Raw genomic sequence first — 13900 nt, forward strand, 5'->3', positions numbered from 1 at the left:
GTCAGACTCCCTACATCCCTCTGGGGGATCCCTGCACTGTCTCCAGGCTCGGGGAGCAGCGGGCTGGGAACGGCCGGTGAGTCAGAGCACTGTGTTGTAACGCAGGGGGCAGAGCGCGTGTTGGAGCAGGGATGGCCGTGAGCTGCAGTGCGGGGCCCGCCTGGGCCTTTTGCAATCTTCTGGGGAAAGGCGAAGTCGATGTCTCCATCCCTTAATTAAAGTGCACCACAGGGCCCCGTTCCCGCCTGTTTACGTGGTTCGTGGGCACAGATGGAGGAGCAGCAGCCCGGGACACGGGGAGGAGGGCGGCCTCCTCAGCCCTTCCCTGGGCTGGGGCGGCCGGTGCTCTCCAAGCGCAGTCTCTGCCTCCTGCAGTGAGGTCTTAGCCTTGGCCCCACAGCCTCACAAAATGGTTTTTGGGCCCATGAGCCGGCTCTAGTTCTCTACACACCTCCTCTCCCTCCTATGAGCACACGTGAAGCTTCTTCCCACCTCCCCTCCAGTCCCCCAGCAGTGCTTCTCCAGAGCCAACATCCACCAAGCCCCGGCCCCCTCGTGCAACCCTTGCCTATCGAGGAACAGAAGGTGACACAGCCAGGATGTCATCTCTGACGGCTTCATGTCCCGCATCACCAGCCTGACCTAGAAACACTACCACGTCTCATGCGCCGGAGCCCAGGGATGCTGCAGGCTCATCCCTCTGTTTCTTCCAGAGCAGCTGAGTGACAGTCGCCCCTCCCTTGCCTCTCTGAAGAGCGTAATGAGAATTTCCTCCGAGGAGCAGCTTGCCGCGATGAAATAATCGCCCGAGCAGCATGATCTTCGCCGGGGATTAGAGAGGCTGCTACTTGCTGAGCCAGGGAAACGGCCAGCGAGGAGGGAAAACTCCTACTGCCTCCTCCAGCACCTCGGCTCCTTTGCCAAAGTGATCGCCTGCCGCAGACGGAGTGAGGTCCCAGGCAGAGCTCAGCCCTGGAAACTCTTGTCCCCGATGATCGGGCGCTTTCGCAAAGTCCCCTTCCACCCTCCTTCTCCTCTCTCCGCTCCCTGTGGAGCCGCTGCCCAACCCTGGCCGCCGAGGGGTGGAGAAGAGGTAAAGCAGCAGCTGCCTTTTAGAGGCAACAGTTTTCGTTGTTGTTGTTTCTTTTTGGACTGCTGAGGCATAAAGCGCCGAGCTGAGCCTGCTTCTCCCTGCCTTACGCACAGAGGCACTCGCCAGCCGGGTTATCCCGCTGCTCGGAGGGACGACAGAGAGGGCTATACATGGATTTCCGACGCGAAGTGGTTTAAGGCAGTTTTGCTTCCACTCCAAGCTTGGTTGTTTTTTTTTCTCTCCCCTCCTTCCCCCTCCCCCCTCCCGCCCCCTGTCCTCTGTGAGATCCTGGTGTGACCATCCCTTGAGGATTCCTAGATTCCAAATTTTCTTCCTGAAATATCCCACATCTCATTTTCTTTTTTTAACTCTTCCTGAAACGTGGGAACCCCAAGTTCAAAGAAGCATCCCCAGTTTGAGGAGAAGGCACGCATTAAAGCCAAGTTATAGCAGAAGTGCTTTTTTTCGGGCTGGGCTTGGGTGGTTTTTTTTTTTTCCTTTCCTCTTTCGGACGCATTTCGAGACTCGCCGCCCGCCAGCCCCGGCTGGGCTGTGGCAGAGGGCGCTCTTGACTCCAGCCCTGCAAGCAACCTGCCCCAAACCCACAGAGTCCTGTCTCCGGGAATAGCAGCTGCCCTTGTCTCGAACACTCCAAGCGAGAGGCGTAGCCAGCAGCGACCAGAAATCCCGGTTTCCACAGCCCTCTCCTTCCCCTGAGCGCATGGAGAGGCTCTCGCCCTGCTCCCGCCCAGGTCAGAGCGGGACATCCAACGTGAGAAATCCATCGTCCCCAAAAGGTCCCAGCGTAAGAAATCCATCATCCCCAGAAGGTCCCAACGTGGGAAACCCATCGTTCCTAAAAAGTCCCTCCTGGCAAAACACAGGCCGGTGCCCCTCAGCTGTGAGTGGGGCAGGGCTGTGCCGACCGATCCAAGGCCAGAGTTGCTCGTGGGGTCGCAGTCCCTGGGTCCGGGAGATGGCGGGGGCAGGGGCCGGGGTCAGCCCGAGGGTCAGCGGGTGCCACAAGGGCTCAGCCGCCGCGGTGCTTCCCGCGCCCGCCACCGCCCCGCGGCCCTCGCGACCCCTGCGCGGCCATCCCCTCAGGGCTGCTCCCACAATGGGACACGAAGGCAGAGGGGAAAAGCGCTCTATGGCGCGCCCAGGCAAGACCCAGCCCGTTTTCGGTGCTACTGTGCTTCGTGGGAGGGACATTTTGCCCTGGGAGCCGGGCCCCGTCTCTGTGTCCACCCGGGGCGTGCACGTGGGGATGGGGCAAGAGATGGCGGAGCCATGACGCCTCGTGCCGCGACGCCCACTGCCAGGCGATGCAGGGGCTGCCATGGCTCCTCCGCAGCTCTCCTGAAGCTTTGCGGGATCAACCCCGGGGCCGCCCGGCTTCCCCCAGCCGGGACCACCACAACCCTGCCCGCGACAGCCGCCCCGGAGCGCCGACCAAGCAACCCCCAACTCCGCTCCAGCGCTCCGCCTCCGGGTTTTCAAAACCGCTTCGCCATTGACAGACAGGCGCCTCAGCCAATAAGAAGTCGCAAAGCGTCAGCACAGCGTTCGCCCGGCGCTGCCGGCCAATCCGCACCGCCCGATCGCTATATCCCGCCCTCCGAGGACAAGATCGGCCTCGCCCCGACGGCCATGTTGAGTGTGGCAGCCGCGCTGCTCCGTCTGGGGGGCACTTTTTCGCACCCTTTCGCCTCTTCCTTCGCGCTTTCCGCACCGGGGGACGTTCGCTCGCGGCGTTATCTTGCCCGCGGGGCCGTTGCGGGTGGCGGAGCGGCTCCTGGGAGGTGGCACAACCGTCTGGTTGCCCCGCGAAGGGCTGTCGGCGCCATCTTGAGTGTGGCAGAGCTCCCTCACTCGCGGCGCCACTGCCCCGTTACCCCGCGGCGGGGGGGGTTCGAGGGCAGAAGCTGCCCCGGTGACTGCGAGCGGTGGGACCACGGCCGTGTTTTAACGGGAGACTGCGGAAAGGGAGCATGGGGAAGCTCCTGGTGCGCCCCAAGCCCTGAGCTCGCGCAAAGCGGGGGCAGTTGAGGCGGCTTGGGTGCGTGTTTTTTTTTTTCTTTTTTTCTTTTTTTTTTTTAAACTGTAAAATAAGCAAACGGGTGGGAATCCCGCATTTCTCCGCGGCGGGCTGGGCAGGCCGCCCCTCCCCGCTCCCCCCGGGGGCGGCTGCCGTTGTTGTTGCGCCCAAAGTTTCCACGGGGCCGAAAACACGGCGCGGTGAGGCTGGGAGGGGGGCGGTTAGCGGGGTACCGAGAAGACGGGGCTGCCCTGGCACCACCGGCAGCCTCGGGGGAGCGGGGGGGGGAGGGTGGCGCGCAGCGCCGGTTCTCCCGCATTACTGTTATTATTCTTATTTTTAACTCTTGTTATTTCCCCCCGCACCCCCCCCCACGCGGGGGGGGGGGGGGGGGGGGGGGGGGGGGGGGGGGGGGGCGGCGCGCGGGGGGGGGGGCGTGGCCTGTGCGCTCGCCGGCGCCCCGCGCCTCGCCCACACGGCTGAGGCCGGGCCCCAACTCATCGCCGCAGTGGCGCCGCCGGTCTCCTTTAAGCGGCCGTGCCCCATTGTTTGCGCCGCGGCCAATGGGCGCCCGGCGGCCGCGGCGCGCGCGGCCAATGGGGCGCGGCGCGGGGCAGCGCGCGCGCCGCCCCCCGGCTCTATAAGAGGGGCCGGCGGCGCCGCGTGAGTCCCCACTGGCTCGCGCAAAGCCATCTTGGCATTGTTCTGCCCGCCCGCCCGCGCCGCCGCAGCCCCGCGCGACACAGCCCCGCACGCCCCCGCCATGTCCGACGCGGCCGTGGACACCAGCGCCGAGATCTCCGCCAAGGTGAGCGACCCGCCGCCGCCTCGCACCCCGCGGCTTTTTTTGGGTTTTGCTCGGTTTTTTTTTCCTTCCCCCCCTTTTAATTTTTCTTTCCGACGGATTTTTGGCGATTTCTCTCCTCTTTTTTTTTTTTTTTTTTTTTTTTTTTTTTTTTTTTTGCCCCCTGCCCGTCCCGCCCCCTCCTTTCCCCCCTTCCCCCTCCGTCCCCCGCGTTGAAGTTGGCGGCGCGGTGTGGAGCCGGCGCCGCCGTGCTCGCCGTGCGGGGCTGCCAGCGCCGTTCCTTTGTCTACAGCGTGCGGGAAACGTGCTCGCCGCCCTCGCCGGTACTGCTGAGCCCCGCCGCGCCGCGTCCCGCTCCCTCCAGCCTTCGCGGGGAACAGCAGCCGGCCGTCCCGCCGCGAAGGGGCTCGGGGAGCCCGTGGGGGGGGGGACACACGCACGGCTGTGCCCCGGCAGCCGGCAGCGCTCACTCATTCAATCTGCGGTGCGGGAGCTTGACAGCCCCGTCAAACTTGGGTCCCGCTCGGCCCCGTCCCTGCGGGGGGGGCGCGGGGGGAAGCGCTCCGGAACACGCACTGGAGGGATGGGGGGGCGGTCACTGTTGTGGAGTTACTGCCGAAAAGGGGGGTGGGGGGGCGGTTGCTATTTCGGAGTTGCACCGGGTTGATGCGGGAGGGGCGATTGCGGTGTCGGTGTTACCCCTCGGGGAAGGGGAACAGTTGCTATTTCGGCGTTGCCCCCCCGGAAGGGGGGGGGGCAGTTGCTGTATTGGGACTGCCCCTAATGGGGGGTTGCTATTTCAGAGTCGCCCTCCGAGGTGGGGCGGGTGGAGGGTGTACGCTGGTGCTGCCCGAGGGCTCCGTTGCTATTTTCGGAGTTGCCCCGACGGGGGTACCCCCACGGTAGAGATGCGGTGGGGCTGGGGGCTCCGGCCCGAGCTCCTCGCAGCGGGATAACTTTGCGGCTCGGTGCCGGAGGTGAGGGGAAGCGGCTGGGGAGCGCCGGTGCCGGGCGGGAGAGGCTCTCCCGGGAGTCCGCGCTGCGGCTCCCGGCGCACGCCTTTGTCTGCGAGGGGCGGCGGAGCGTCCCCCGGGGGGACCGTGATCCCCGAGCGGTCGCCGTGCGCCCCGCCGAATCCGGGGCCGCGGACGGGAAAGTTGCGGGGGCACCCGACCCGGGCCGGTGCGTGGGAAAGCGACGGGAGACGTGCCCGGTGGCCTCCTCACCCCGCGCCCCGGCTGGCGGCGGGTCGCACCGCTCCCGGGGGAAGCGCGGTTGGAGGAGGAAAAAAACAATATAACGGGGGGATGGCTTATAAGAAACAGCCAGCAAAACGCCGTTTCTGGCAGATTTCGTTTTCACTTCTGTTTCCCGCTCCCGCAGCCGTGCCCCCATCCCGCCTGCCCTGTCTCCGCTCCGGGGCCGCCGCTTGGTCCCTGCCGCCTCCGGCTCTCCCGCTGCCGGGAAGCGGCGAGGCGGGTCGATCCCCATCCCTCCCTGGGGGGAACCGGGCCAAGTTCGCCGTTAACCTTCCCCTGCCCTTTACCGCGTGCGGGAAGGGGGCCTTGTCCCTGGCTCGCCCTCCCGGCAGCGGACGGGGGTCCGCGCCGCAGAGCGGGCGGGCGGAGGCGCGCACGGCGGCAAGGTGACCCCCCCCTCCTTCTTCCCCGAGAGGCGCGGAGTCACCGAGGCCGTTTGCCCTCGTCCCGCCTCGCCGTCCGGAGCGCTCCCGGGAGGCGGGGATGGGGCCGGAGGGTCCTGCCCCGCCCCGGCGCCGCCCCCGGCCGGTGCCGCGGGGCGCCCACCACGTGCGGCCCTGGGCGCCGGAGTCCGCCCCCGCTGGGACTACAGCTCCCGGCAGCCCGCGGGGCGCCGCGCTGGCCGCCGGCCAATCAGCGGGGCGCGCAGAGTGGCGCGCGGTTTGAACGGCGGCCGAGCGCGTGGCGGCGCGGAGGTGCCCCCTGCCGGCGGGAGGCGCGGCAGGTCCCGGCTGCGGCAGGTCCCGGCTCCCGCCCTTCCCACCGGGATCCCGCCGGGACCAGGGCCGGGGAGAAGGTGCAGCTCCCCAGAGCGGCGGTGTGCGGCTCCACAGCGCTGCTATTCCGTGGACAAACAGCCTCACCACACCTATAATTAGAGGCTGTGTCCCAGTCTTGGCGCTGAAGCAGCCCTGCTGCTGTACCGGCTCCCGGTTTGGAGGCTCCTGCTCACGTCTGTTTGTGTTGGACTTGGACTGGGAAAGGGAGAAGCTGTGGTGCTCTCTGCAACACTGTTGCTAGCACAAACTTCATGACCTGGCATCCTGATGGTGGTTAAACTGAGAGGATTTTCAGTGGTGCGGGAAAGGTCAGAGCTGGAGATCTGTCCAGCTAAAATGTCCAAGAGTGAGTTGTTCCTTCACTGGGAGAATTGCTTACATTCTGTGAACAACTCCTTTTAAAAAGAACCATCGGGTACAGATGTGGAAACTCTGACTGCTTGATTTGCTGTGTTTAACTTGGGAAGTGCTTTGCCTCCCTCGTGCCCGCGTGCCTGGTGTGAGGCAGCGTTTGCAGTGCAATGGTGCATGAGAGGCAAAATGGTTGTGATCAGGCTTGAGGGAATAGGGAAGCTGAAGCTACTGATGGAGTAAAACTGATGGAACTGGGTAGCATGGAGGAGATGGCCTGGGATTTGTGTCTGAGCAGTGAAAAGAGGAGGGAGCTTCTGTGTTTGTTTTACCCCAGACTGCTGGGTTGATTTGCTTAGGTGAGGTTCGATCAACAGGTGTTGTCACCCCAAAACTTTCTTCCAGAGAAAGTCTTTCCTCAGCTGGCAGCCTTGCTGTCTCTGGTAACAGCATCTGTGCATTTAAGTACCCTGTTGGTACTTAAAATGCCTGCGCTGCCTTCCCTGAGCAGCCTGCAGGGGAGTAGAAACCCTCCCAGAATGGAGTAATGTTCGCAGTAGAGCCAGGGCCGTGCTCTTCCCTGCTGATGTTCCCACGAGACAGTGGCTCCGCGGGAGTGAAAGTGCCCGCTCGCTCTCCGCTTGCTCTCCGTGGGCGGCACGGCCGCTGCAAAGGGCAGGCGGGAGGGGACAAAGCCACCACAGCGGAGCCGGGAGCTCCCAGCAACTTTTAAACACTTCGTGGCCGCTGCCGGAGCTGGCGGTGGCTGTGCTGCTGGCCCTGGGGAAGGGCCTCTGCTTTCCTTGGCTAGGGTAGCACTCCTTTGAAGCATCTCGCTCCAGCTGATGAAGGAACAGAAGGGGAGGAGGATGCAAGCAGAGATGCCAGTGTTAAATCCAAGTGTTCTTTATGCGGGAACATAAAGTTGGATCCTCTCAGCCTGTTTGCTGAGCGACTTGGCATGACATTTTGACAGTGATCAATAGCGAAAACACACAAGCTCTCGCTCTCCTCTCTCTGCTCGCTGTAGAGGTTTGAACCGAACTAGCCAGGCACGGCTCTGGGAGTGGTGTAAAAATAGACTTCTTCCCCCACCCCATCCTGTTACACTTAGAGCTGCAAGCTGGATGCCGGAGCCTCATATCTGCCACTCTGAGAAAGACCAGGCGTGTAATATTTGCTGTGTGCTTTTCCCCAGGCAGGGCAGAGACCACAGTGCCCCTGCTAGGGAGTCCCTAGGATTTGTTCCTGCGGCGAAGGTACCGAGCAGCCACGGCCGCCCGCAGCCCCGGGGCGGCGGAGCCTGTCCCTTGGACAGGGCTGCCGGCTCTCCATGGCATTGCAGGAGCTTGCGTGGACTGTGCTAAGATGGGCAATCAGCCAGCTCTGCTGCTGTTGAGCATATGCAGGCGGCCAGCTCTGTCTGTTTGGGAGCTCAGAGGTGAAACAGAGCAGTCTCTTTTTTAGATAGCTGCTCTCTGGCAAGGCTCACTTGGATTGAGATTCGCCCCCATGTTTTCCCGTTCCCAAGGAGGAGCCAGAACGTGGCGACCAAATCACAGAACAAATCGGTGTGAAGAGAAACCATCTCCTGCACTTGCTCTCAGACTGTGTTTTTCACACCTGATCTGCAGCTTCTCTGACCCAGGCAACTGGAATCGGGGTGACTTCTCTGCTTTTCTGCTCCTTCCAGGATCTAAAAGAGAAGAAGGAAGTTGTTGAAGAAACAGAAAATGGCAGAGATGCACCAGCCAACGGCAATGCTGTGAGTATGGCTGCAATCTGCAGGGAGAGGCAGCCCTTACACCAATGCCTGTTCATTTTCCTCTCTCTTCCTACTTTTGCTGCAAGCTTGTCCCCAGCCCTGCTCATGAGACCCCTTCAAATGGCAGCACTGAGCCCTGCAGAGCCCTCGAACCTTTGGCGCTTCCTGTTACACAGATACTCCTCAGCCTGTGGGGAGTTTCATGTGTGTGCAGAAGGGAAGGGCTGGGCTTGGATCTCCTCCCTGACAGCCCTGTGAGGCTGTCCAGTGCCACCTCCTCCCTAGGGACTGAAAAAAGAGGAAAAAAGAATGCCTTGGATTTACAATGTTACTACCAGTTGAGCAGGGAAACACATTGTGTACAAGTAAACCCCTTGGTTTTCTATTTTTAACATGCCAGGGGAAATTCAGTGTGCCACATTTCAATGTGTCACAAGACCCTCTGCAGTCTTTATCACAAAACTGCAGCCCCAAGTTTTACTATAGGCTTGATCCTTCATGCCTGGGCTGTCTGGGTCGAGTGGAGGCATACAGGAAGTGGGACACGCGCCCAGGGCTCCAGTGGGCTGGTGCTTTGCTTTCAGCAGGAAAGGTGGGAACACGCACTTGTGCTGAACATCTCTCCTCCCTTCTCCCTTCCCCGGTGCATTTTTTTAAGTGATGTTTTGTCTTGCCAAGGAGAACGAGGAAAATGGAGAGCAGGAGGCTGACAACGAAGTAGACGAAGAGGAAGAGGAAGGTGGTGAGGAAGAGGACGAGGAGGAAGAGGGTGATGGTAACTTTTCTTTGTTCCCCCCACCCCCCTCCCGCGGCTCTGTCCTGCCCTGGACAGGAGGCTCCTGGGGAGCAGCATCTCCCCCTCGCGGCTGCGGCCGGGCGGCTCCTGCCAGCCAGGCTCACTCCTTCCTCACTCGCCCAGAGTGCTGGGAGTGAAGTCAGCCTTGAATCCCTTCCAGCAGGTTGAGGGCAGATTCCTTCCTCCCTCCCTCCCTCCCTCCCTCTGGCCAGACGGCACCGCACCGCGGCGCTGAATAAGCGCATTAGCCCTTCCGTGCGAGTAGTAAAATCTGCCCTTGACTCCGGTGATTGCAGCAGCTGCTGCAGGTGCGAGCCCCGGCCAGTGGGACAGGGACAGCCCTGGGTGGCCATACCTTGCCCAGGCTCACCATCCTTGTTTGTGGAGCAGTGTGCTGAAAGGCTTATGTGGCCCCCTCTCCCAGCCCTTTTCTGGGCTATATGGAAACTGGCAGAGGAACCTGTGGCTCTTCCCTGCTCCTCCAATGGGAGTAGACAGGCTTGCTTTGAACCTTCCCTGTCTGCAATGTCCCGTGTCTCCCTGCCCCTCCTGTGCTTCCTGACCTAACCCAGCCTGGAAGTGGGTTTTGGCAGCAGTGACCAGAAATCCAGCAGTGACTTGCCGAATCACTTCTCACCCTCCCTGCTATTATTTTTTTCCCAAGATCTGCTTGGATGAATAATGTTGTTTATTTTTATCGCTCGTTAAGGCTGTGAGAAAACCATTCTTGTTATGCTGAAATGTGCTTGGGGCCCCTGATTAGCTGTTACTAGGTTAATCCCCTGTGAATTTTTGGTTTACGTGCTGACCTACTAACCTGATGGTTAGTTTTAGGAGACAGGGACAGGGCTAGAAATTCAATGACCATTAGACCAGTGACTATTCAAACAGTGTGTGAGCAGGGAAAGCTGCCTCCTTTGGAGTGGCACTCACAGCAGCCTGCTGTGTGCTTTGGTAGGAATTGTGTCAGTGGGAAAAACTGGGAATCGTGACCCTCTTCGTACTTGAGATGCTGACCACTGGGGACAGAGTGCAGTGCTGTTATGTGCTGTTGAGCCCATTTACCCTCAGCTCTGCTTTGAGGGTGGAAGAGATGGGGAATACTTGCCTCTCCCCACTCCCCTTGGGCAGGAGCAGGAGGATGCATGTGCTGCAGGCGCATGTGTGGGGTGGAAGTGTTGCTTGGATACTGCTGTGATAAGCTTGGGGAGCTTCGGTCCCGCAGTGCCAGCCCTGCTCTTCCCAGCTCACCGAGTGCAGGCATGATTTGGCACAGAGTGCCTGGAGGTGCTGATGCCTTGCAGGGATCCGGCACAGGCTCTGACCGCTGGCATGGGCTCTGTCTGTCCACGCTTGCTGCCCTCGGGCGATCCCTGCCTGAGAGCTGCACCTGAGCGCTGCAGGAGAGAGATTTAAAGACAGCGAGTACAGCTTGCATCAGCTTTTTTAGCCAAGACTTGCAGCCAGACTCCTGGAGTTTGACAGCAGAGGAGAGCTTGAGGGTATATTTTCCTCGCCCATCTCTCCATCCCATCTCATTATTTGCTTTGCTTAAAGCAGCTCAAAGAACTAAAAATGCTCCCAATCAGCTTGGCACTGTCACCTGACCTGCTGGCTGGCCCTGTGCATGTGATGGCTGCTGGGGTGTTGATCCATTGCTGGGAGCTAATCTTGGCCCTTCCCGCCACATGGGCCACGCCATGGCTGGGCACACACCGGGGAGAGGAGAGGGGAAGGGAGGATGGGCTGACCTTAATCCCCCCGGCTGTCCATACGTGTGGCTCGTGGCAGTGATTTAAAGCCAGCTTACTGGCCTTAACGCTCTAAGTTTTAGTAGGGTCTCCTGTTACACAAGAGACTCGTCTCTGCAGCCGAGAAGCTGTTCTGCCTCTGGTCTTGCTCCAGAGCCCCCAAAACTGGCCTGAGGTGACTGACTCAGTCGTTCTGATCCACTGGCCTATTTGAGCTCAAAGTGGGTCAAAGCCCAGAGCTCACTGCTCATCCTCCTGGCTGGCTGTAAGATAAGTTGGAAGCATTTGTTTGCCGTTCTGATAATTAGAAAGTGTTCTGACTCAGAACTAATGCGTTCTGGCTCTCTTAACTCATTAAAGATGGACTAATAGCTGCGAAGGGAAGCAGAAGTAATCTGGAGTGGTTAGGCAGAGCAGCCACTAGAAAGTTTTTTCCTCTCCCTTTTTTTTTCCCCTCATTTTTGCCATGATTTCGGTGCTCGTGGTAGGTGGTGGTTTTGCCATCCCATTGAGTTACACACACAGTGTGAGCCAGACTCGATGCTGCCAATATCTTATCTCCCCTTTGGTGGGTCAAGTCATTTGGGGGATGCCAGGAAAGCCACTGTGTCCTTTATCACCTGTTGTCCTGAGCAGAGGTTATGCCAGCTGGGGAGATGGGACATGGCATTGCAGTGTGGGCCTGAGCCAGGATTAAACCCAGGTGGGAGGTGCATGGTACTGGAACTCTTCCAGAGGATCTCACATTCCTCCCTTTCTCCTCCGTGCAGGTGAGGAAGAGGATGGTGATGATGACGACGAAGCTGAGGGAGCCACAGGCAAACGGGCAGCTGAGGATGATGAGGTAGGAAGAGCAGACAACCCCTCAGAGCCACCCATGTCCCTAGAGGGCTTAAAGGGCCCCCTTAAAGTGGGGCTGGAGAGGCCAGGCTGGCTCCGGGCTGGGATGCTCTCTGGGGACACAGCCCAATTCCATGTATTTATACACTGGCCTGGTTAGTGGGGTGTCTGCTCCCACTGAGTGGAGCTGCTGGTCCTGGGATGGGGAGCCCCTGGGTGCTCATGGCAGGCTGGGACAGGGGTGGGTGTTCAGGTGCTCCCCAAGCTGGCTGTGAGAGAGGATGTTGCCTGGGGGGGGAGAAACACTTGTGCTGCTCTGACCTTGTCCCTGAGGCAGGAGGGGGACCCAAAACCCTCCCCTGCCTCACTCCCTGCCTTTGTGTGGCTCTCACCAGCCCCTAGCAACCCCTCACCCCATCCCCTCTCCTGATGGCTTTGCTTTCCCCCCAGGATGACGACGTCGATCCCAAGAAGCAGAAAACCGACGAAGATGACTAGGCAGCAAATTATTATTATTTTTTTTTTTTAAATAAGGAGGAAAACAAACCAACAAAAAAAGGCCAGCGCGTCCTCTTCACCCTCGGGTCCCCCCCTTGGGACTCCTGTTGCAACCTCCCTTTTCCCACACACGCCCCCCCTTCCTCCCCCCTCCGCCGTGGTCATCCTCACCAAGTAGAGTGAACCCCGTCCCCGGCCCCCCGGCGCGGCGCTGCCACTCAACGAACATGAAATGATTCGCCCGTTAGCGGGGAGAGAAAGACCCCCCTTCCCCCCACAGACCCCCTTCCCCCCCAAGCACCAAAACTTCAAGGCCCTGCTTTCTTTCTTAAAAGTACTTTAAAGGAGAATTTGTTTGTATTTTTTATTTACATTTTATATTTTTGTACATATTGTTAGGAGGTCCGCCATTTTTAAGTGATCTCGGATTGACCAAAAGGGGGGCTTTGAAGTGTATATCTCTCTTGTTACCTATCTCTGACTTTACTTGTGGTGTGACCAGGCCCAAACCATTATCTCAAAGGAGAATAAAACAAAACCTTGTAAAAAAAAAAAATTAAAAAAAAAAGACAAAAATGCAAAAAAAAAATTTACAATCTTATTCTGAGCATTCCAGTAACTTTTTTTGTGTATGTACTTTAGCTGTACCATAGATCGTGGTTTGTATGAGGTGGCAAGGCCAAAGATAAAAAGGTTTTCTTTTTTTTTTTTTTCTGTCTATGAAGTTGCTGTTTATTTTTATTTTTTTTCTTTTTTTTTTGGCCTGTTTGATGTATGTGTGAAACAATGTTGTCCAACAATAAACCGGAATTTTATTTTGCTGAGTTGTCCTAACAAGGCTGCCTCCCAACTGCTGCTTTTTGTTTTGGTTTTCATTTGTTTTAGTTTATTTCTTTCTCCCCTTTTCTCTCCTTTCTTTCTTTGCTTTGGACTTGGGTTGGGAAGAGAGAGAAGAGGGTAGAGGGGTGCAGGGTGTTGATGGGGAGAGCCTGGGGGCTGTGCTGTCCTCCTGCTGCTGTTGGGACAGGGGAGGCAGCGTGTTTTCATGGCTGTATTTCCGTAGAGAGCTGCAATTGAGTCTCCAGCATGGCCTCTGCATGATCCTGCATGGTCTGGCTGCCCTGGCAAGCAGTAGGGATGGGTCAGACTGGGAAACCATCAGGGATACAGTCAGGGAGCTGGAGGGTGTGGGAATGGGCTGCTCAGTGATTGTCCCTCTGCAACCAAACTTGGGGATTGTTTGGCTTGTGCAGTGGGGATGAGAAACCCACCCCAAAAATCCTTCCTTGCAGTGTCTGCTGCAGGTGAGTGACCCCCAGGTGTGGAGTGGTGAGTGTTCTGGCCATGCAAATGCCTTCCCTCCCTGGGGGCTTGTTCACAGCATCACTGGCAAACAGGGTAGGATGAAAGTGCTGAAGGAGGCAACAGGGATTGGATTCAGCCAGAACTGATCCCAGAGGGATACTCCAGCCTGCACTTGTCACCCAGCAACTTGTGGAGTGCTAGGGTAGAGGTTTGGTGGTGGGACCCTGGGAAGGCAGCTGGAGTTTGTCTGCTTTAATCAAAGCAAAATGCTGTAACTTAGACTAAGCCTCTGCTGCTTTGCTCCTAATCTTCCTCCAATTCATTTTTCCTCCTTCCTCTAGGGCATTGGAGCTTGGAAAAGCTCAAGCCTGCTCTGCCAGGTGTGTGGAGACCAGGAACCTGCCTTGTATCTGTGCTCCCAAACCCTCACCTGGGCTCCAGGGAGTTCCCTTTCCCTGCTGATCCAGGCTGTGCCAAAGCCTCACCAGATGGTCTCGTTTCCTCCTCTCACGCTGCAGTCCCAGCAGTCAAGTGTTCAGATGCTGAGAGATGATTCCTATTTTACTTTTTTTTAAAAAAAAAAAAAAAAAGAGAGGAACCAACTGCATTCAATGCAGTGG

The 13900-nt window shown here is 58.7% G+C and overlaps 1 protein-coding gene across 4 annotated transcripts; it reads left to right on the forward strand.

Moving 5' to 3' along the window:
• The first annotated feature begins 3805 nt into the window (after nt 1–3805).
• On the forward strand, nt 3806–12812 carry PTMA (prothymosin alpha). 4 transcript variants are annotated; one of them, XM_027647422.1, is made up of 5 exons: nt 3806–3939; nt 8019–8090; nt 8772–8865; nt 11408–11481; nt 11928–12812. In XM_027647422.1, exons 1-5 carry the CDS (start codon nt 3895–3897, stop codon nt 11973–11975), a joined length of 333 nt encoding a protein of 110 aa, XP_027503223.1. In that variant the 5' UTR covers nt 3806–3894; the 3' UTR covers nt 11976–12812. The 4 variants fall into 4 exon arrangements, with proteins under 4 accessions (XP_027503223.1, XP_027503222.1, XP_027503224.1 ...); XM_027647421.1 differs by having other exon boundaries at nt 3808–3939; nt 8769–8865; XM_027647423.1 differs by having other exon boundaries at nt 3809–3939; nt 8769–8859.
• The last annotated feature ends 1088 nt before the right edge of the window (nt 12813–13900 follow it).

Source organism: Corapipo altera, unplaced genomic scaffold (assembly GCF_003945725.1).
Source record: "Corapipo altera isolate COAL_440 unplaced genomic scaffold, ASM394572v1 113, whole genome shotgun sequence".
Taxonomy (NCBI): domain Eukaryota; kingdom Metazoa; phylum Chordata; class Aves; order Passeriformes; family Pipridae; genus Corapipo; species Corapipo altera.